Genomic DNA, 23,148 nt, shown 5'->3' with positions numbered 1-23,148 from the left:
TTAAAGAAACTTTTCTCACCTAAAAATGATATCAAAATTATATATTAAATTGTTATCTTTATTTCTGGCAAGTGCAAAAATTTAAAATGCTTTGTTGCCTCGTTGGTATTAAAAAGCACAATATTTACTTTTACAGACGTCATTTGTGAAATCATTTTTTTACATGGCGACTTCTTTGTTGATCACTTGCAAAAAGACGTCCCTGGCTCAGTCAGTTTTCGTGTGTTGTTTTTCGTGCGTGGGTGGGTTGGATGGGTTTACAGCTTGCGGCGTAGTTTCGATTTATTATGGGATTTAAATGAGCCTCCTAGTTAAAGGCATGTAATTTTATGATTGTGATAACTGTTTTGGATCAAAATATGCTAGCTCGCTCCATTTGAACGCTTAGGCAGTAGGCTGCCAAGCGCCAACTCACATTGGTGTCGCTCCCCAATAAAATATCTGAATACTGAATAGTGGGTAGGTGTCAGGTGATAATTTGTTTTTTTTTTCTGTGTCCTAATTATCTGCAGGCTTATTGATATGCCTCGGATCTGAATGCCATCCTACTGCACTGCTGCAGAGTGCAGAATGCCACAGCAAGGGGTCGATCACCAGGCAGTGCTTGAGTTAATGCCGAGCCCCCTGCAGATTGTGAGTGGAATCTGAAAACTGCCTGGGGCAATGTGATCAACGCTTTTGAAATTATCACGTGACAATTGACCTGTTAGAGGCATATTGAAAGGGAGAGGACTTCTCAGTAATCATGTGGCTAATATGCCTTCGGTGCCCTGTTTTCAGATCAAGATTCCACCAGAATCAGATTGTGTGGCATGGCATCACTTCTACCAGGCATGCCTCCACATTACTCATTAGGAAGGCAGGCATTTATCAGCACAGCTGGCTGGCTGACTGCCATGGGCCCTGCAGCTAGTAGTAGTGGCAAATAGGTAGAAGATGTGCAAAATGTGTGATGCCTGGTGGCTGGTGCACCCAAATGCATAGATATCATATTTTAAGCATCATATCCATGATTTAGCAGTGTTATCTCCTCTCTCATTTTGATTTGGAAAAGCTTGAGCATGATGGCATTTTATATTTTAGTCCAATTCCAGTCTCCTTGTTCTCTGTCTGTTATCAAACTTTTTAGCATTAGTGCCATAGATAAGCATATGCATGTGCTTACATGGTGAAAGTGTTTAAACTTGGTATAAAGGAACTTCAACTTTTGGTACAAATTATGCTAAAATTCTTGCTTAAAATGGCTTACACCAAAGTTTGGTGCATAAGTGTCCCTGACTCCCTGAGGTGTTTGGCATGGTGAATGGATTTTTTTGCCATTGTGGACTCTGGCTACCATTATTTTGATCTTGGATTTAAGTCTAACAAGTTGAACCAACCACTAGAAAAGTACCCACCCACGAGCTGAATCGAAAGCTGTGAAATTATAAGAAAGGCAAACTTAAACTTTCACACTGATTTTAATATTTACCTGGCCTCTGATCATTTTTAATTCATTTCAGATTAGTAATCTAGCTGGAGATCATTTGTGTGAAGATCACCAATCAACAGTCAGCTCAAGGTAGGCTGGATATGCTCCTAATAGTTCTTTTTTAAAGACCCTAATGCATTGGTCAATGGTCATTGACCTTGTGGCTTGTATTGTTTAACTCTGTTTCAACTTCTTAAACATTAAAGGAAATAGTTCACTTTCCTGCAATTAGTATTTTGCTATTGATTTATGATTTTTTATGCTCAAAATGATCATGAAATAAAATAAAACCTTTTTGTAAAAACAATTATTTTCTATATTTTTATATAGGACAAACTATATTCTTTGTAAAATAATGTTTGACGCGGAAGCTTATTACGTGTTGACCAATCATATCGCGTAGTTCAAACCTACGCATACTGCATTGGCTGTAAGCAGCATGCTGATTGGCTGACGATGACGTGGCTGCATTCCTGTGCAAGGCACACATTCCTCTGCAAGGCACTCTTTTCGGAACGAGAAATGGAATATCTTCGTCTAGGGTGATCATTGAGCCGTAAAAGCTCCTGATTTGTGCTAGTCTCAGCTCAAGCTACGTAACTGCTATTCCAGTTCAAAACCCCATGTTAAAAGTGAACTATTTCCTTTAATCACTATTCAGGCTCCATTGCAATATGAGATATCAATGACTACCATTTTCTTATCCAATGACATATGGTCCTGTTCAAGTGTGTGCGGCCGCCGTGGCTCCCGCGCTAAAAAGGCAATGTATGTGTAACGAACATATGACTAGACGATCAGCTCGTGCGTTGTACTGCGTTTTGTTTAGTGGATATAATGGAATTTGCCCCGAAATAGTGTGTATAAATATAGTGACCTTTAGGGCGTTGATCGTGGCTCGGCGAATGTCCTAGAAAGCATGACTTTGAGAACCTTGAAGCTTCGAGAAATTCAAGGAAAACAGCCGACCGTGGCTCAGTGACCGATGTATGCTTGGAAATGCGATCGGCACGAGAAGATAAAAGTATCCCATTTTCGTCACCTCTAGATCGAAGTGGATAATTGACGTTTCTAGGCGATCAGTAATGTGAATGTTTGTTATTGTTCAGTGTTGAAATGTTCAGCAATTACTTTAATAATGTCCATCTGGACTATGTTGAAACCGAAAGAGATCGCGAAGAATGAGATGTCTGTCCTGATATGAGACTAAATCGACTAGGAGAAGCCACAGGCGCGATCTGAACCGATCGTTGAGTTGCAAAGTGATTCGCTTTTTTGCGTTATGTCTCCTTTTTCCAGCCCACAGGCCTTAGTCAAGGCAACATTGATGGATTACCCATTTTAAAATGAATTTTTGGTGCTCACAGAGTACTTCATCTAAAAGCTATGTTTTTTCTATCGCTTCTATGTTTTTTATATTGCTAATTGATGACATCCGTATCCATCATGCTGGTATCTCTATTCTCTATCCTCCCCTTCATTTCGTTTTTCGTTCCGATTCGGTAGTGGTTTTGGCCGGTTTAGTCCGGTTGAGTGACGTTACATCCGGTCGGCACTCGTCTTTAGTTTACAAACTCTTCTCGGGCTTCCCTGTGAAGCAGCCATTTCGCGTGCATCTCCAATTTCAGCCGCCCTGCTTGTGGTCACTAATGTCTAGGCTACTGGTAGGAGATAGGGTAGCCGCTGATTGGCTGTGCATATGGCAGCCGTGCCCCCTGCCCCCTCCACGCGCCGGCCGCGGCCGGCGGCACGGCGGACCGCCAGTCGCTCCCAGATATCGCGCGGTGAGGGTGGGGCGCACTCCGAACGTCGGTGTAGATATCTAAGGCGTGGACGGGGGCGGGGCACATCTCTGTTACACGCGGCCACTTCTCGCTAGTCTTCACGTCCTCTTGTTTACGATCAACAAAACGTGCACCATCAATCTTCTTTCGTGGGTCGCTCAAAATATTTCCTGTCCGTTGGCGCACCCGGCGCTGTCTTCACGTGTCCTCTCTCCGGTCTTCTGTGCCTCAGAGTTCAGACCCTCCGGTCTGTCGGAGCAGGACGTCACCATGGTGCCCGTACTGGCGATGCTGCTGAACGGCGTGCTGCTGTTCCTAGTGCCGCCGCTGCTCATCCTCTATACCACTCTGATGATTCTGGCGCCGTTCGGACTCTCGCTCGGCGTCCGCAAGAAGTATGTCCAGCTGCTGATCAAGATCTTTGAGGTGAGTGATGGCCTGATGGAGCGTGGTGTGGTCGGGCGCCGCTTAGCTCGGGGACATTTCTTGGTTACGGCAAATTTGGGTTGAACAAGTTCTCATGGTTTGTTAATGCTCGTTAATTCGTAATAAATTTGTCGGTATTTTGACACCGATGATGCCTACCTACCCGTTGAAAATGTTAGACTGTATCTTGTATTTCTGTTTATTTATTCGATTATAATTATGAGATTACAGAATCTGAACAAGCTAAGGGATAACACTGTTGACGCTAATAATATGCATTCTGATACGCATCCCTTCGTGTCATACCTATGTGTGCGGCACGATTATCTAGATAAGCCACTGCTGTACGCAGTTTCGTCCAGATACGTGCCAGACTGAAATCAGTAAGGCTTTGTTCGCGGGCCAAAATCAGCTATCTGCCGTGCCAGGCCCCCGTCATGCACCCGCATTTGCCTTACTCTTTGTTGAACAACGGAGAAAACAAAGAACGCAGTTACGACCACTTTAGCGTGAATGGAGCTCCTAACCGACCCCTTCGTCCCCATCCCACCGATCTGGGCCGGCTGTATGGCTATTCCGGACCCTCTTCCCTGCCTTCCCGGCTCGATCGCATGTAACGCGACCGATCGTTACGAGTTACCACACTGCTCTCCCCCCCTCCTCATGTATCACCCTCCCCCTTCCCCTCCCCTCCGGTCGCCAGTTTGGTCGCGTGCGTCTGGAACAGAAGAGAAACAGAAAGAACCAGATGTCCGGCGACGGACACCACGACCAAGACGAGGACGAAGAGATGGACGATAAACTGCTGTTGGTGCCAGATCCGGACTCTGAGAAAAAGGCCAGAGAGGTGGGTGCCAGGGGGATCAGGGAGCTGGGTGGGGGTTTGTTTATGGGAGGGGAGGGGATAAGAATGCATGCGAAGGTGAAACATGTTGGGACGATGGGTATTAGTTAAGTATTCTTGCGATGGACAAGGTCCTGGATGGATATGAGTAATGCGTGTTTGAATGTGAAGCTGGCATTTCCAGCGATTTATCGATCCCTCCTAGATTGATGCTACCATGCGGCTGGTTTCGATGTTTATCGTCGTGCTGCTATAAAAGTCCATGATTTGGTCTGTAGGCAAACTGTACCCAATCACTGTATGCCTGCAACTGGTACGGGGCGGCTGCAGACGACAAAGCGCATGTTCTGCTAGCTTTGCATCAGAAACCGGTCTGGCTGCTGCTGCTGCTGCTGGCTCAATACTTATCATTCAGTAGTGGAACATATTTATGACAATTTTCGTCGATATCCATCGCACGGCTCTTAACCCGCGCCCCGTAGGGCTACCGGCGGACCCTACCACCCGTAGGGGGGGGGGGGGCCGTTTCGCCCCCCCCTAAGATCTCGGAAAGTTACCGGCCGATTTTCAAAATTCAAACGGAGTTCGATAGCCCCACCCGGGAACTACCTTGTGACCAAATTTCATTGACCTAGGTCAAACCGATGACGTCACAGGTCAGGTCAAAGGTCAGATTTTCACCGTTCACAGGCAATTCAAGAAATGTGCTGTGAAAGCGAGTAAATTGGTAATTTATTGAAAACCATCGATGGTACATTGTTCGTCAAACACATACTTTGCTATCTGAGGTCACTGATACCAGGTCAGGTCACAGCGAGGTCAGGTCACCGGGGGTCACAATATGAATGTGTCGTGTGATACATGTTTTATGGTCCATTTTACATGACAAATGCGATTATGTGGGTTAGGCAGCCTTTGGGGCCAGCCTAGGTCACGTTTTTGTGAAGGTCAGGTCAAGGTCAGGTCAAATTAGGTCAAATTTCAAAGTTGATATTTTTGCATAAAATGGGTATCGATTCGATGCAGCTCGTCACGGGGAGTCTAATGGTGGTCTTCGTTTTGCTCTACGAGTTCTAGAATTGCCAAAAATTGAGTTTGAAAATTTGACATCATCATTTTTGAACAGTTTTTTTTCGCTATAACTTGGCCAAAAAACGAGGTATCGATCTGAAATTTGGTATGTAGATAGAAGACGGTAGGCACTATCACATATATTCCGGTTTTTTTCGAAACTCAAAAAACTTTTTGGATTTTTTGGCGAATATATCCAAAAAAATGTTTTTTTGATTTTTGGGGGTCAAAAATCAAAAATTTCAAAAATTCGAGATAGCAGTTTTGTAGCCCTGTCAATTCTACACCTTTTATGTCTTGATCATTTTTCTGTATCTTCAAAGCTGTAGTCCTGACAGGTCTTCTCGCGAAGGTCTTTTTTCGGTCGAAAATGACAGAACATGACGTCACTCTGACGTCATTTGTGGCCAACCTATCATAGCCTCTGGAAAAATTTTTGGTCACAATGTGTAAAATTGATGCCCGGAGGGGTCCTGAAAGTTTGGTGGCGATATCTCCAGCCGTTTAGGAGATATCGACCGAAAAGGACAGGGGGGGGGGCCGTTTCGGCCCCCCCCTACGGGGCGCGGGTTAAAACGTTATTTTTAGACTGTTGGGTAGTGGCTTTGAGAAACACGTCAAGGTACAATCACTAACAACATTTATTTTATCGTTTAATTGATGTATTTGAATTGCTATGTTTCGTTCAAAGTTACAGTGATTGAAATGGTCGAAGTTCTGGGTGTCTTCCCAATATAACTCCGATTACCCGAAACCAATAATCAACTCGTGATCTGGAGTCTCCTAATGAAATTAGCCTTGCATAGTTTCGATCCTGGGCCATTTTCCGCTCCGCCTGCCCAGTCTGTGACCTTTGATGACCTCTGACCTGGCGTAACCCCGCGTCCTCAGAACGGCCGCCGGATCCTGCGTATGGGATCGGTATGCGAAGCCGAACCGAAGGATCTGGTTAGCTTCCAGCTGGACTCGTGTCTTGACTACATCAAATCGGGCATCCAGGCCATCGTCGATGATGAAGTCACCAAACGCTTCTGCGCCGAGGAACTCAAGGTCAGTCCGCAATGTGGGACTGTGGGTGGAAATATGGAGTTTTAAGGGGGTACGCAGGTGCTCTGGCATAGATGGTTTGACGTCAATGTGCAGGCAGCCTGGTCTACTGGGTAAATTAAAGGATAACGAACCTTATTATTCGCAAATAAGCAAGCACTTTTTCGAATTGTATGCTTTTGTTTCTGAAATCCAAGAAGGATTGTCCGTATCGGCATTATTGTCACGACTGCAGGTCATTATTTGCCATTGAACTCGGTGCGTCACAAGTGCGTCACTGGCTATATGTGGGCTACCGGCCGGTCATTTCGGGGAACACGAACGTCGATGTTCGCTCAACTCCACCCATTGTGGTCTTAAATGGGGTCTCCGTAGTGGGCGGCGTGGGTGGCGGACTGGCTGGTAGCGGACACTGGACCGGACCTGTACTCCGGTCAGCCAACGGCCGCCCAATACCCTTCCTCTCTCCCCACCTCCGCCCCCCCCCCCCCCCCCCGCACTCCGTCGGCCGCCGTTCCCCGGAGGAAGTGCGGTACCGTGCTCCTGACATACCCGTAACGGATGGCCTTGCCGAGTGCACGGACGGTGCGCCGTACCGTGCCGGGTTGACCGTCGACATTGCGCTCAGGGTCCGGTGCACTCGGGGTCGGGGTAGTGCGCAGTGCGCACTGCGCTTGTTCGCTTCAGGCCTAGTGCAAGTGTCAGTAATGTCCTACTCCTTTCCGGCTCCCTGATCCCCCGTCTGCCCCTCTCGGCGTGGCGTCTTTTAAATGTGGTGGCATGCTATGTTATCTGCACCGGGCGGAAGGGCTGCCTTAGTCACAGACTTCGCTACTTCGTCATTGCAATCTTTGATAGACTGAGTTGGGGCCTGCTTCCTTGTGCAAAGTCACGTATGAGCTATTACGCAAGTGTTGGTCTAGTGCGGTTCAACTACTCCTGATATTGCTCGCTGAGCCGAGTGGGAACATACGTCCTCTCCATTCAGTAGCTTATGTTTCCACTCAGTTCGACCGCTGCTGCCTGAGGCGATCTCCTTATGCACATATGCATCGTCAGTGGAACTTTACAACCGGTCTGGGGTGCTTCACATGGTAACAGGGGGCCCGAAGCGGGTGAGGACTTTCAGAGAGCATTGACAACCGGCTGGTTATGGGGCGATGTGTAATGCTCCGCACTCTGCACAACTGCACAACTGCTGCCGTGTGAAAAGCAGCTGCACTGCAGCACTCCAAGGTGGACTCGTCAGTTCACATGGCGTTTCCATGGCAATATCGATCTTTAAAACGCCGCTTCCCTATGGACAAGCACATGCTCCGCCCTCAACGCTCCGGATAAATTTACACGTAATGCTGACGATTTCGTTTTCACTATGATCAGAAGAGCGCCAGATAATGATATATTTATCGGTGTGTGTTTAGTAATCAAGTGTTCCGTTTTTATTTTAAGGCACGAGAATCGAGGTTCGGTAGTAGGACAAGTACGACCTGCCGAAGGTATCTCGGTCTCAGGTAGTTTGTTTTGTCGTTTCGCTGTGCCAGTCATCAGTGGTTGTGGCCTTACTTCGTTATCTCGTATCATCTAGCGGTTGGGGCGGGGGCACGCCTGTCATTCGCCAGTGACCTTTGGTCCACTTCGCCCCTCCCCCTGCCCACCCCCTGGCGTCACACCACCGGAACAAGCCAGCTCGACGTTATCGCCCCCCCCCCCCTTCTACCCTGACCTCCCGTCAGAGTGGCCTTCTCGATTCTGCCTCGAGCGGGGGTCCTCCAGTCTCCCAAGCTCAAAGTGCTCTGTTCCGGCCGGGTGTAGGGAGGGGAGCCGGGGAGGGCCTCCTACATTCAGAGCCAAGTCCGGCTGCTCCCGAACAGCCCGCCGCGCAGGTGGGCGGTGCCGGTCACGTGACTAGCGCCGGTCACGTGTAGCCGCCCGCACGTGACCGGTAGGGGTCACGTGACGTGAGTTTGGTTTGTGCCCGCGCTGCGTTCATTGAGAGGGAAGGGTCACGGAGGCGCGGTGGCTGTGGGTAGTACGGTGTGTTCTGCCCTTAGTGGCTCAGGCTGGATGGATGAACAAGGCAACTGTTCACTGTAGTATCTTGTTTGTAGAGTCACCAGAGGAATTTGTCGAGTTTTTATGACTGATAATATTTTTTTATGACCGATAATAAGTGTCTTGTGAACGGTCGAGAGTTTTTACCCTTCTTCTTGTCTTCACGGTCTGATTCTCACGCGATTTGAGTGTAGTGGGTGAAGAAGAACCACCGGTGCTGATAAGCGTGCCTGCCTGTATGTACTGATCGCCTATTTCTATATTTGTCAAAACTTTGTTACCTTTTTAACTAGAATCTCTGCAACAGAAAACAAAACTTTGAAGTACTTTGTTATTGAATGGCCTCTGACTTTCTGCTTTCGGAAAGGTTGTTTCACGAGCAGTTTTGTTGTTTCGTTACCTCGTAGCTTGGTTTCGTCAGCATTGCACCGCTGCGCCTTCTACAATCAGTGCCTTTCTGTCCAGCCCAAATCCCCGTACAGCCCAAATCTTTAACGAGCTTGCAAATGATGACTGATGCCATCACTGTCAACCGTGGAAGCCGTATGGCTACCCATCTACGCTGGAGTACGAAAAACATCATCTCACGCCTTTCTGTCCACAAGTTCCACCGTGCGCCCAGTGGTCAGGGACTATATCACTGAATCAGCGTTCCGTCCCCGTCCGTCTGCCCCGGTGGCCATAGTCCTCACCCTCGTAGCTAATCACAGCCATACGAGGAACGGTGGCCGGCGCGGCGCGGGCTGAGTCGGCAGCCCACCCACACGGCACAGTCACCGGGCAGGACCCTGGCCCCCGGAGTGCTACTGCTGACTGTGGGCGAACGGTCCGATGGACTGAGCCTGAGGACGCGCCGCCGGTGGGCAAAGGGCGCTGGCGCTGATGCTTGCCTGCTGCCCCGCTGCCCCGCGAGGCTCACTATCCTGCCCCACAACCCCCCGCTCATTCATAACTCTCCGTCTTCCGTTGGTCATCGCAAATTATCTGCATTTCGACAGAAACATGGCATCTGGCTGTGCTATGGACAGAGAACGCAGCACTTATTGCGGTTTACGTTTCCACAAAAATCCCTTCGCAGAACCGCGCCACCCCTGGCTGAGTCGTTTTTTGTACGACTGCTATTTTCGCACGCGCGGGTATGCCGAGGGGTCGCTGGCCATCCCTGCAGACAACTCCCTGCTAAGTGTATAATAACCGCCGTCCGGGTGAAGTGCGTGCGTTCTCAGCTGTGTGCAGTGCGAGTCCGCGTGCACCAGCCTAGCCTTTTGCTCTGTTATGTCGACAGTTGACCCAATCTACGATAATCTCGCCTTCGAACGCGACTGGGTCAGGCTGTCGCTGAACGACCACCGAACTCCGTGGCATATCCTCTGAACACTCCGTGTTCCCTGTTCAGTGACGGCTGACTGATCTCTAGCCGCATGCGTTACTCAGTACTCAGTGCTGCGTAATTGGGTAATAATAGCGATTTATGAAAGGGAGAACGGGGCCGCAGTCCGTCCCCTGAAAGGGCTCAGGAATGTGGAATGGCTGGCAATGGAACCGGCTTTTGCGTTTTGGTTCAGAGAAGCGACCCGGAGCAGTGAGTGCGCGCATGGGAGAGTGGTGCCCGGGATGAGGGAAGAGAAGGGTGTGGGCTATGGTTGATTGCGTCGGCAGCGGCTTGGCACAAGATCTGGCCTGCCTTGTCCTTCGGCTGGCGTGGTGGACGACCGGAACGGTGGGCACGGGTAACAAAAAGTGACGGGGCTTGGCAGCCTGCTGGGACTGGCCTGGCCAGCGTGGCTGCTCTAACGAGGCCTCTTGTTTTCATGACAGGCAGCATGTTTGGTCGTTTGAAGTGCCGCTTTGGTTCTAATGTTGTTTACTTATGAATAGAGACATGCAAGGATCCACACCGTGACTCTGCGCATTTGGAATATTATATTTTTATTCGCTAACCCTCCAGCAAATCGTGTATTATAATACCCTTGCTGTTGATTCTTTATGGCGTTGCAAAATCTTCCAAGTCTGTGGAAAGGACAGAAATAGCATTTTCGACTGTTCCGCCATGATTATTAGTAGTAGGGCCGGTCAAGTATCAGTGACCTCACATTCGTGCCATTTCCATATGCAGTGTATCTTATGACCCCTGAGTTACATAAACACCGTGACTGCATCCTCTCGGCTCGCCCGTCCGGTCCGTGCTAGCCGAATGTAACCCTCGTGTTTCTTTGCTGTGCGTCCTGAACTTCGCTCGGCGCCGATCGGCGATCACTCTAGGACCGTGTGCCCTTTGACGCCACCCGGGCGCCGCGTGCCACCGCGGCCCGGCCGTCACCAGGCGCCGTGCTGTGCACGTGGTATGACCGGCAGCGGGTCAGTGATCGGCGTGACAGATGAGGAATGAATCACAGAGTTACCGCCCGGCCCAGTTATTACAGCTGCAGGCGTGGGCTAGTTTTGCCAATGGCTGCCGAAGCGCTTCAGTGTGGCCGCTGGATGTCTTGAGGGTATAATTGAAGATATATTTATCTTTCATTTGGATCCCTATCTAGCTGGTAGCTAGATGTCTATAAATATTTTTTACTCATTCATGATCTAACTCTTGCCGCTATCGTTTGCGTGCCGCCAACCCCATCAGCCTCATCGGTCCACAGTGGTTCAATCCTACCAGCCTCAGTCTCACCCGTCCACGGAGGCCTATTCCCGTTCATCGTTTTCGTCGCCGTGACCACGCACCGTTCGACCCGCCGCCGTGGCCGCGTACCGTTCGGCCGGCCGGTGCACGTGGTGCTCAGTGGCCACGCGGCACGCGGTATGTCGGCCAACCGTCCCACGGACCGCGCTGGTGTCCCGACCGTGCCTACCGACCGCATCCGAACTGAGCGGAGGCTTTTGGCGGCGGCTTGACTGCTGTGGTAGTTAGAGTCTTAGACCATGGGCGCTAGATAAGTTTTGTAGGTTCTGTAAATGAAGTCACGATGGATTAGAGCGTATTACGGCAGGCGCCGCACAAAAGCGTCATGCAGCGCCAGCGCCGAGCTCCAGCGTGGCTGGGGGCGTGGTCTGCCTGTGACGTGGCCAGTGGTGAGTTGGTGACTCTCAGCCAAGGCTATGTAGCTCTCAGCTAATTCCCGCGGCCCGGGCGCAGCCAGACTACGGAGCGTAGCTCGGTGTGACGTCAGAAGCGTCATGTCTGTCACAAGGTCAGGGCTGGGAACCGTGTGCGGCGCGCACACGATAGACCAGAGATTAGGAACTCTACGCAGTCACTCTAAATGAATGGAGGATGCGGGTAGAGTGAAGAGAGAAACCGTGAGTGTGGAGGGCACCGCTGTAGATATCAGTACAGGACAATTCAGCGGTGTGGGCCGAGAGGCGTCGGTCTCTGCGGGTGGCCGCTGTCCGTTCCTGACGTCTGGCTTGTGTCGGGCACTAGTGTCACCCGGCCGACCTCTGAGCTAAACTGTCCCTCCCTCCTCCACCCAGTGCCGACCTCTGCTCCCAAGTCCTATTCCAATGTCCCCTCACACCGCCTTCCATGTGGCGGATGTCTAACATGAACCGTCCCCATGCCCCGGCCCGTCACAACTCATGGCGGTTAAGTACCCTCGGCTCTGCGTTTCGGCATGTCCGGTCGCTTACAGACTACAGTCGCACTCTCTCGATCCTTCCCGTCCACGGCGGATGTCCCTCCCCCTCTCCCGGCTGTCTTCTCAAGTTGGGAGAGCATCGAGACCGGTCTATCAGGCATATCTACGGACACTGAGGCCTCTCGGATTAGGGTTGGAGAGTCTGGCGCTCAGGGCCCCGGGTACGATGAGCCATGGGAGGTTTTGTGGCGTCGCAAAACGCTGATCGAACCATGTGAAGAGATAAGGTGCATTGAGAGCACGCTATGACCTTGGAAGTGATGTTTTCATTTCACTGGCAATCGTCATTCATCTCAACGCTCTATTAGAAAGTATGTACAAGTGGATCTTGATTCCTGGGGGCTATATACGAATATATCTATACTTACTCCAATTACATTAGTCTAATTCTAGGCCAAATCGTTTAGTTCACTTTCAAGGAAATGATTGTATTTCTACGCCACAACAATTCGTAAAGATAATCTCTCAAAACTATGAGATACGTTTTATGCCATTTTAACCCACAGCTGTTTTTCTTCCTGCTGTATTCACCGCGTGGCCCGGTGTGCGTGAGTTGGCCCGTTTAGCCGCTCGGATCATTGATTGACGCCAGATGACCTAGGGCACGAGTCTGCGTCCAAACTCTGATCGGCACGCTCATATGGACCCTATCTGGGTCACGCGTGCCACTGAATGGTGGAAGGCGCCTGACTGCAAATGTCAGTGGACAAGCTTTTCTGAGTGAATTATGTACGGAATGGAGCCTCTGCTGATGTTTGCATTTCTACTAGCACATGGGTGGCGGCTGGATCGCTGACTTTGGATGCTGGTACGATGTTTTGCTTCCCGAGTGGTTAGCAACGACGAACCGTGCCACTTAGAGACAGCTCAGTTTGCTTACCGATCACCATATGTTTTCGAGATATACAGTTTTCAGTGATTGCCAGTTCACAGTTGCCACCATCGCGTACTGGGGAGGCCCGATCAGGGTTCGACAGATACAACCAAATATGTATACTGTATAGTGAGGTACACGTGGGTCGAAACGGAAGAAGCCGCTGCATGGGGACTGGTGGGGGGAGGGGGGGGAGCGGGCGGCCTGTTGGCAACAGACGCGATGGTCACTGTCAGGCAGATGAACCGGTAAACACGGGAACGGATTCTGCCACTCACAGCATGGTAACAACCGGTAAAAGTACTGCTGACGGAGTGACGGAGTTACTCTGGCAGAGCGTCTGGTGGACGGGTGAGCGACTGTCGGCTGATGAGAGGGTATTGTCGGGGGCTCGATCAAGTGAACGATATTGGGAGAAAGTTATGGGAACCAACTATGGATATCAAACAAGACGACTTTTGAGCGACTCCATTTGTGTTGTGTCTACAGAGACGGGCGATTGTGTTTTCTGGGCGAATGCTAGCACACATTTCTCTGTGATAAAAGGCCAGCTGTCCCCTGTCATTCATGTGCTACTGTAAAATGAATGGCGTCTGCTTTCGGCGTTGTAGTTTGTGAGTCGTACAGGGTGGAAAGTAATTACGCGAACATGTATTTTCTTACAATTTTGACCGTCAGTGGAGCATTTTTATGAGTACGGGCTGTCATGGAGCATAATTGGTCGTGTTTGTTGTCGCCTCATCTACCAAAAGTGACCTAACTTTGAACAATGACCTGGAAGGTCTTAAACAACCTCTCGACTTAAAATGGTGCAGACACCATACGCTGCACAAGACCGAAATGGGCAAAAAGCTCAATTTGGAGCCGCCAGGGAAAGCGTTTGTGATTATTTTCGCTGGACTGGCGGAGAAGGGATTCGTAGCGGTCTCAGCACCAGCATTGCACAATTATACGTTTTTTTAAACATAATAACACTTGAGAGGACTTAAAAAGCAAAGCCGTCCGCGGCAGCAACCCCTCGGCGAATTCTGTCGCCGGACGGGTGGTCACCATGTCGGCGACAAAACGACGCCAGTCGACCCGAAAACTGGCAAAATAGCTTACTCTGGCCGGGTACCCGATCTAGGATATCACGATTCGCACATTAATACGCAAAAATTCGAAAAATAAGTCGTACAAACCCTCGGGATGACCAAAATTCACGAATTAACAACAGAATTGTTAATTGAAGCTTTTCAAAGACAATCAAAGATGGACAAAGGAGGACAGGCAGCTGGATTTGTGGTTGGGTGAGACATCTGTGAAACTGTTTCATCCGTCAAACCTGCAGATCAACTGCTCTGAGGGCAGCTGTTGCGTCCTATGTCCCGTCCGTCCGAACCTTCAAACATCCGGCAAAGGAACACATCAGTGGGTCACGAGCCCCCGGGTGGTGTCAGAATTGCGTATAGCGCTAAGAAAGGTCACTAAAAATAAAGTATACAACCGGTGGAACATCCTCCAAGACGAGTGTCTCTGTCTAATCCACCGTGCAACGAAAGGGGCAAAATGACTGGGCGCACTTTTGTGCCCGACGCAAAGAAACTGCTCTTCGTGATTGGTGAAATCCTTACTTTCACGGCCAACAAAACGCAATACTGGTGCTGTGAGAACCTGTTTTTCTTCAGGACATACAAAAGCTGATCTGGGAAACGCCTGGGCCTCAATTCGACTAAAAATCTCCAGATGACTCCTCAGGAGACCGTCTAAAAGCTGCAAGGAGCCACCAATACCGATTACCTCACTGGACAGCTCTTTAAGGTGTGGGCTGAGCTTTGGCCAACAGAACTTCACATGCTGATGTAAATCATGCCGGAACGCCTATGTCAATGCATCGCAACTAGATAAGGATAAAGTAAAACATATATTGTTTATGTCACCGCCGTTTTTTTCATTACTAGAAGACGAAAAAGTATGTTCGCGTAATTACTTTCCACCCTGTAGGTCTATCGACCAGCTAGTCTATCTGATTGACTGTTCGTGGCTATCCTCTGTCATTGATCCTAATACTGTCCTGTTGTCCTTTGCGTCGTGGGGAATTATTGAACACGTGTGAATGGCACATCAGAAAGTGAATGAGAAATGTCGCGCTTATCGGCGACCAATGACGACGTCGATTGTTTTTATTCATGGGGCCCTCGGAAAAGATCAGCATTAACAAGGGAGGATTGACGTTTGGTGTATATCTGTGTAACGTTTCTGTCCTTTTTGCAGTCGTGGAACATGCTGACGCGGACGCAGCAGAACTACGAGTTCATCAGCTGGCGGCTGACGTTCCTCTGGTTCGTCGGCTTCTTCTTCCGCTACTTCTTCCTGCTGCCCGTGCGCATCACCATCTTCTTCACATCGGTAAATACTCGGACACATTAAATATCGCCGCCCAGCCCCGCTCAAATTTGCCACTCAGTTCTGCCAGGCTAGAGCGCCATCTTCGTAGCATTCGTAAACGCAATCGGGTGATGAAATCCGGCTAAACATTAGTTGTGCGACTTATCATCATTGGCTCAGTCGCATAGGCTCTCATGATTAGATGAATTTCACCGTCTAGTCTTCATTGGCTGTATATTTTATTTCCTGAACGTTTCAAGAGCTCGACTAGCCGGGCATGTTACTAAAAGAGGCGTGTTTAATGTTGTCAACTCTTTCAAATTGTTGGTTTTTATTTGTGAACGCCGTTTTCCATGATAAACACGTACCAATTTTTTTTACTTAGGATGTTCAATGCTTACAATCAATCGTTTCGTCGTAGTGTGTTGTTTGACATATTGTCAATGGGACGGTTCTTTTATTGGAGCACGAGCTGTCATCGATTCTATTATAGTCGCCAACTGTCCGACACATAACCCTCATTAGAAGATTGAATGCCATCGGCGCTAATGCAATGGCTTTGTCCTGAGAAATCGTATTCGTGTCTAGGTTTGTGTGTTCTATTGAAATATTTGATGTTTGCTGTGTCACAGCCATCTCGTCTGTCTTGTCATTTCATACAGTGTGCCTTGCTTGATGCAAATAAGATGTTCTGTCAACTTTATTGGCTCATCTTTTTGTTTTGTGTTCGTTTGGACTGTTTTGTAATGTGTATTATATTGACCTACGACTTACCTGAAATGATTGCCCTGCGTCCATTCATCACTGTTGCCTAGTTAATCATTTACATTCATGTACCTCACTAACAGAGAACGCCTGCTCCATTCTGTGAACCCACCGCACCCGTCTGACCGTCCCGCGTCTCTGCACATGAAGGTATCGACGTTCGTGTTTGTCGTCTCCTCGGTGGCGCTGGTGCCCGAGTGCGCGGCCAAACGCTGGATCTACAACAAGGTCTCCCTCATGGCGTTCCGCATCCTGACGCGCAGCTACTCGGGTACCATTCGCTTCCACCAGCTGGAGAATCGGCCCCGACCGCAGGGGGTCTGCGTGGCCAATCACACGTCCCCTATCGACGTCTGCATTCTCAGCTGTGATGTCAGCTACGCGCTGGTCAGTGGATGGAAGACTGCGGTGGTCCGTTGGCTCTCCTTGTTGGGATGTCCTGTGGCTGTTGTAGGGATGGGAGCTGGTGTGTTCGGTTCAGCAACTCCGCCAGAAAATCTCGAACGGGTGTGTTTGTCCTCCTGGGTGTCCGTCCATAATTGTCCAAGCTCGCTGGGTGCTGCAGGCTGGTCGGGTGTAGTAGTTTTGTCCGTCGGGGAGCTGGTTTGAAAGTGTCCTCCTCAGTCGTGGCTAGTGGTATGTTTTGGCGTTGAAGGTGGTTTTCGTCCAGGGCGCAACGCTGGGCGTTTTCTGGTCGGGGATGGTTTGGTTGTCACTAATCGTCTACTTCTGTCGCTCCAGAAGACAGAGCCTCAAGCTGCACGACTTCGCGACTTTAATCGCCAGTCAACGTTGACTGATGCGTTGACTTCGGGTTACAGGGACAATGTGTCAGCCTGGCTTCCCTATCAGTGCCAGTCGTGGCCAATCCGTCGTGCAATATTCTCATTCAACTCGCTTCTCGACATCACTTGCACGTTTCCTGGGCGTACAGACAGCTCTTTCACAGCGTTGTTTTCGTCTCCTGCCGGCTAGCACTCGCTTATTTGCGGATTCTGTCAGCTTCACAGAGGTCAACAATAATTGATACCTCTCGTAGGACGTTATCAGTAAGTGATACTGTCTCAACAGGACGGTTTTCGGCTTGGTCTGTTCATTATTGATCGTCTTTTTTATTTGGCGTCTGTGTTGTGCAATGGCAAGTCTTCTTGTCCCATCGCTCGTTCGTTTTTGTCTTTTTCCGTCGTACTTGGCACTTCAATCAATGTTGTGTTCTGTTTTTGTCCAGAAGCGCCGCAGGTATAATATCCCAGGTGAGACGTTGTTGTTCTCGCCAGTAATGGGCTTCTGTCGGACTTCAGTGTGTGGTCACAGTCGGTCGATGGGGCCTGCTGCGCGAACGATTCAGTTCACATATCTTCCGTTGCCGTCAAAACAGATCGATGTCTTCGAGACTTACTGTTGGGTGTCCGTCTTTAAAGTGCCGTCTCGGACTGTGTTAGTTGTATTGGATTGTATGCTTGTGAGTCTACGGTTTGATGTCCCTGTCTTACGGTTCATGTGTAGTTAAGTAAGAGCTGGGAATTTTGTCTGCGTTTATACTGGCTCCTCCGCAAAATTATATGTCATTGTTAGTGCTTCCCTATCTATGCTATGTGATTGTCTATCCAGAATAGATCGTTCCGTGTCGATCACGTCCTTTCCGAGATCCGATGTCCTATTCCAACCACAGGCCGTTCGGAGTTCTATAGCCTTGGGCCGTTCCTTTCATCTAAGACATGCTCGCTGTGAATCACCTAAATTCACCGACCCTCTCCGTTTCGCGTGTAATATTGGAACCGTACACCGTATTATTGCAGGTCTCCACACCGGACTGAGGCCAGCTATCAGGCGCTGTCGAGTTGCTATATGGCTTATCTGTGACGCCGGCCCCTGTCTCTCTCGAGGAGTCCTGACAATCGCCCGCTAAGCTTCCGTGCGGCCTATCTCGTTTGTGGCGTGATTTTAGTGGGCTGTGCCGTATAACTTACACTTGATCGTGAAACGTGATGCGTACTAATGCTATCAATTTATCTGTACCTTCTGGACTACCGCGGTTAGCGCAGGTTGTATGCCATCTCGGTGTTTTTTCTTCAACTGGGTTTGTTTATTGTCATTGTGACAACATATCGTCCAGGGTCGGGCTGTGTTGTCCGCTCCCCGTTTCGTGCGTGTCGTCTGTCCCGCTTTCTAAGAGTCCCGTCCCGTCAGTGTGCTCACGTCCCATGTGAATCGTCTCTGTCCCGTCCGCGCCGCTCTCTGCACCGCCTATCTCTCCGTCCGTCCTCCGTGCCGTCTGCAGGTGATCTGGATGGTGCTGGTCATGTCCCTGCTCGGCTGTCTGCCGGACAGTCCGGCGCGCCGCTGGACCGCTCAGCACGTCAGTGTGTTCTGCTTTCAATTCATGTCCAACACCCTCTCTGCCGTGGTCACCTACCACAACCCCGAGAACCGGCCGCGTCGCGGCATCTGCGTGGCCAATCACACCACACCGATCGATGTGCTCATCCTCAACTGCGATCAGGCCTACAGCTTGGTATGTGGCGCAGGCGGGTGTGTGTGCTAGGGTGGTGCATGTCGGGTGCTTGGGCTAGTTTTATTTATGCGTCGGTTCATTTTCTGTGTTCATGTGAGAAGTTTCGGGATTGTTGATATTTTGTGTAAAGGGAAGGAAAGCCGACAAGTGAGACTTGTTTGCGACGCTTATCTTTAAATTTGAATAAGATTGCCTCAATGCCAAACTATATTTGGTCTATCATCTGACTTTGATGTTAAAACATTAAAGAATTGGGCAGTCAGCTACCGATGGAAACCAAAATAATCGTTCCTGCTGTTTGTTTTTATTGTGCTTACCCCTGCCCCCTCCCGTCTCTGTGACGCCACAGATCGGCCAGCGGCACAGCGGCTTCCTGGGTCTGCTGCAGCGGGCTTTGACCCGCGCCTCGTCACACATCTGGTTCGAGCGTGGCGAGACCAAGGACCGCTCGGCAGTGACGCGCCGCCTCAAGGAGCACGTGGACGACCCGAACAAGCTGCCCATCCTCATCTTCCCCGAGGGCACGTGCATCAACAACACGTCGGTGATGCAGTTCAAGAAGGGCAGCTTCGAGGTCGGCGGCACCATCTACCCGGTGGCCATCAGGGTAAGGAGTCAAAGGGGAAGTCGGTAGGGATAATGCTCCACGTGGGGATTATGCTCCATCACACCATGGCGGAACAAAGAGGTGTTTGAAAGACTGTTAACCCACGAGCCGCTGGGGGGGGGGGGGGCATAAAGTTGCCCCCCCCTTTACGTTTTGTGAAATATCTCCGAAAACTGATGAGCTACGAACGTGAAACTTGGCATAGCTTCAAATGAATACCTAGGCAATGTTTGAAAAAAGTTTGGTGGTTGTAGCACCTAAGATGACGTCACAGTGACGTCATAAAGTTTTGTCGTTTTCCGATATGGACCGTTTCTGATGACGCTGAGCATGAACCTCGACTGTAAATGAACTAGACAGCACCTGCTGTCATCCTAAAACATCTTACTACACTTCCATCTAGTTTCTGACCAATATTCGGCCCTTTATATTCGGTCCCATATATGTGATGTATCGTGAGGAATATGAGAGTCGCAAATCTATAATTTCACTTATGACGTCACTGTGACGTCATTTCAAATGGGATCGACACCAAATTTGGACACAACCTCGGCTAGGTATTCCGGAAGATGTGTGCAAAGTTTCGCTTCTCTATCTCTTCGCGTTGCGACGATATCGTCGCAGAAGTAAAGGGGGGCAACTTTATGCCCCTCCCCCAGCGGCCGGCGGGTGGCGCGGAGGCCCAGCGGCCGCCGGGTTAAGGCGAGGCTACCTGCAAAAGAAAACATGCTTTCTTCTTACATATCATTTAGGGTATGCGTTTTATTTACAAATCACTTGATGTTGCTTGCCTTCAGGCAATTTTAAGTTGCCCGTAAACCGATTTCGAGTGATTTGCCAACCGGTCCATTCTGGCCCTCACTGCTGTCACTGGCATGACTGATAAGACTGACGGTCAGTGCAGTTTGAGGGCCTCATCACGATAAGATACTCGTGTGCCATAAGGTCAAGTGACCGTATTGTGTGCAACCTCTCAATTCAGCCACCGCTATCAGCGGGACAATTACTGCGCAACCGGGGCTGAACGCTGCCGTCTGTGACGGTGGGCGTTGGCGCTAGGATCTAGCTCGTTAGCTCTTTAATAGTTTGCTAGCTCTTTAATATTTGGCCCGTCTCGGTCTGTCCACGCAAAATCACCACACCGTTTTTCTCCTCCGGTTGCTTTGTCTTTCACTCTTATTTTCACTTCTGACCGACTTCTACCGTTCTCGCGACTTATTCGCTTTACGAGCTCCTCCAATTACACTCTGCAGTGCTGACGTTATGTATCCCACACTCTCTCCACAGTACGATCACCGGTTCGGCGACGCGTTTTGGAACAGCAGCCAGTACAGCATGCTGCACTACCTGTTCATGATGATGACGTCGTGGGCTATCGTGTGCGACGTCTGGTACCTGCCGCCCACCACCCGGCAGCCCAACGAGTCGGCCATCGACTTCGCCAACCGCGTCAAGGCCTCGATCGCCAGCGCCGGCGGCCTGGTCGACCTCATGTGGTTAGTATCGGCGACCAGGGGAGACGAGGGGACGGGACACGGAACGGGGCTGGATTTGGGGCTTATCTTCTGCGACTTTGTAGTCATTACAAGACAAGCATTGGTGACACCAGCTGTTCTTCGTAGATTCTAAACTGATAGTGTGTAATCCTCGCGTGTCTTTGCCTTTTGTTTGCCTTTCTTCAATAGCTGCTGTGCTAAGCCTAAGTTTTCGTGCAGGCTTTATCGATATTTCGATTTGAGATCTTTAATGACATGTTCCCAATTAAGACGGACGCGTATGCTCCTTTCGTGGGCCACAAGAAGGTATCACAATGTCGCTGTATTCTGGCTTGCCCTGATTGACCTGATGAATCCAGGTCTGCCGTGACCCGACCTGACCTGACCTCGGCCGTCGACTCCAGGGACGGCCAGCTGAAGCGTATGTCGGTAAAGCAGGAATGGCGAGAGAAGCAGCAGCAGCACTTCACCCGCCGTATGCTGGCCATCAACAAGGAAATACGAGACGACGAACAGCGAGAGAAAGACGAGTGAGCCGCGGCGGTGGCGATAAACGACGCACCAAGACACGCAGGGATTGGCGGGTGACGAGAGCGCGCACGCCGGAACGGAACAGGACAGTCATGAGTGAGTGATAGACAGCTATGCAGTGTGAACAGTCAGGTTTGAAGAACGTGATGATGAACTTCACATCTGTAGGTGTGAAAAATGGAAAGTGTTCTTTGGTGAGCGCTGGTGTGATGTGTTTGGTCGCTCGGCGGTGCTGAGCGGGGCGATTTCTGCGGCATTAGTCCACGGACGGCGCACGACTCGTCCGTAAAACTATGCCCGGCCGACTGCCGATCTGCGTGCAATACGACACTGCTCTCTCCTAGACTGAGCCGGCACCGACTGGAGAGGCCTCGGTGCCCCGTCTGACCGTGGAAGACGCTGTGCGAGTCTACTGGCCGGCGCAGACGCAGGGAACGACCGCACACATGGCGAGCGACCCACCTGGGTTGTGCCACTGAGACGCACAGTGCAGTCAGTTCAGCATTCGTGGACCTTCGCTAGTGTCCAGCGTTTGCGAACCAGTGCTGGCTGCGTCAGACTCGATCGCGCTGTCCGCGACAGGTGAACGACAAGCCCGAGACAAGCCCTTCCTGCGGCTGGGGCCGGAACAGTGCCGTGAGCTTGCCAGTAACGCTGTGTTCTGAGGACTCTGATGATGGGGACTGAACATTGGGGCAGTTTTGTCCCGTGGTGTGAAGTAGGGGCTACGTTTCAGACCAGTGTTGTGGTACCTTGCGGTGTCCTGATATCATAGACGGTGTGTTTCTTGTGATGACTCACAGTCGAATATCAGAGCGGTGCGGGAGGGAAAGATTCAGCGGGAGGGCTGTAGTGGGACACATTGACCGTTGTAGACCGATGACAGTACTGGAGACATGGCAGACTAGCCGCACGGATGCATCAATCGGTCCCCACGGACCAGTTCTACAGATACTCATCGAAAGCTCAGTGTTTGCATGTGTTCGTTTTCCGTCTTTGTACGCGTGTGAACGACGTATTAGAGGGCGAGTGGTCCCTGCAGTATCAGTGCTGCCAAGTATGATCAGTGTGTGCCTCGAAGAGACTATTTTTGCGTGCGGAGAGGCTACTAGGCGGGGAAGTGAGTGCTGATTGTGCCCTGTTTGATGGTCGTTATCAGGAGGCGGGGAATTCGGGGGGCCAGGGAAGGGACCGTGACCGCTTTAAGGCGTGACCGAAAGTGACGCAGTACTCCAGTTTTGTTGATAATTGCGCGACAAGTCTTACGTGATCTATTATTTCTGTGCCTACATCAGCGTTAGGCATGTTTAGTCAGTCGCGCGTTTGCCCGGTCCATTCCAGCAGCTCTACTACAGTCGTTGGCCATAGTTGGTGTGCGTTTGTTTGTTTGTTTGTTTTTCAGAGGACCACGCGTTTGTGTTTGCTGGGACGCGCCGCCCGCCCGCCCGCGGTGGCGGCACGCCCGGCCGGCAGTGCTTCCATACCAGGTTGTCTAGTCGTTGGGTGCGAGTTGGTGTCGCTGGAGCCGCCCCTGGTCCGGGGTCGGTCCCTGTGTGTTAGCTCTGCCAGTGGCGGCGCCAGGAGACCGGCCTGGGGGGCAGCGGTGAGCGCCGACTGTGCCCTGTCAGTCAATACACGGTTCTGACCGATCCAGTGTGTGTGT

The 23,148-nt window shown here is 50.4% G+C and overlaps 1 protein-coding gene across 19 annotated transcripts; it reads left to right on the top strand.

The window, feature by feature from the left end:
* The first annotated feature begins 204 nt into the window (after positions 1-204).
* Positions 205-23,134, top strand: LOC122378566 (glycerol-3-phosphate acyltransferase 4-like). 19 transcript variants are annotated; one of them, XM_043359784.1, is made up of 10 exons: positions 205-242; positions 1,503-1,561; positions 3,488-3,681; positions 4,385-4,528; positions 6,488-6,646; positions 15,458-15,592; positions 18,618-18,851; positions 19,201-19,458; positions 20,746-20,954; positions 21,359-23,134. In XM_043359784.1, exons 3-10 carry the CDS (start codon positions 3,526-3,528, stop codon positions 21,486-21,488), a joined length of 1,425 nt encoding a protein of 474 aa, XP_043215719.1. In that variant the 5' UTR covers positions 205-242; positions 1,503-1,561; positions 3,488-3,525; the 3' UTR covers positions 21,489-23,134. The 19 variants fall into 19 exon arrangements, with proteins under 19 accessions (XP_043215719.1, XP_043215718.1, XP_043215706.1 ...); XM_043359783.1 differs by having other exon boundaries at positions 210-234; XM_043359771.1 differs by lacking the exon at positions 18,618-18,851 and adding an exon at positions 16,487-16,723 and having other exon boundaries at positions 214-234.
* Positions 23,135-23,148: the final 14 nt, after the last annotated feature.

Source organism: Amphibalanus amphitrite, unplaced genomic scaffold (assembly GCF_019059575.1).
Source record: "Amphibalanus amphitrite isolate SeventyFive unplaced genomic scaffold, NRLGWU_Aamphi_draft 000061F_arrow, whole genome shotgun sequence".
Classification (NCBI taxonomy): domain Eukaryota; kingdom Metazoa; phylum Arthropoda; class Thecostraca; order Balanomorpha; family Balanidae; genus Amphibalanus; species Amphibalanus amphitrite.
Note: the sequence above shows the minus strand (reverse complement) of the source record. Positions and strands in the feature narration are given on the sequence as shown.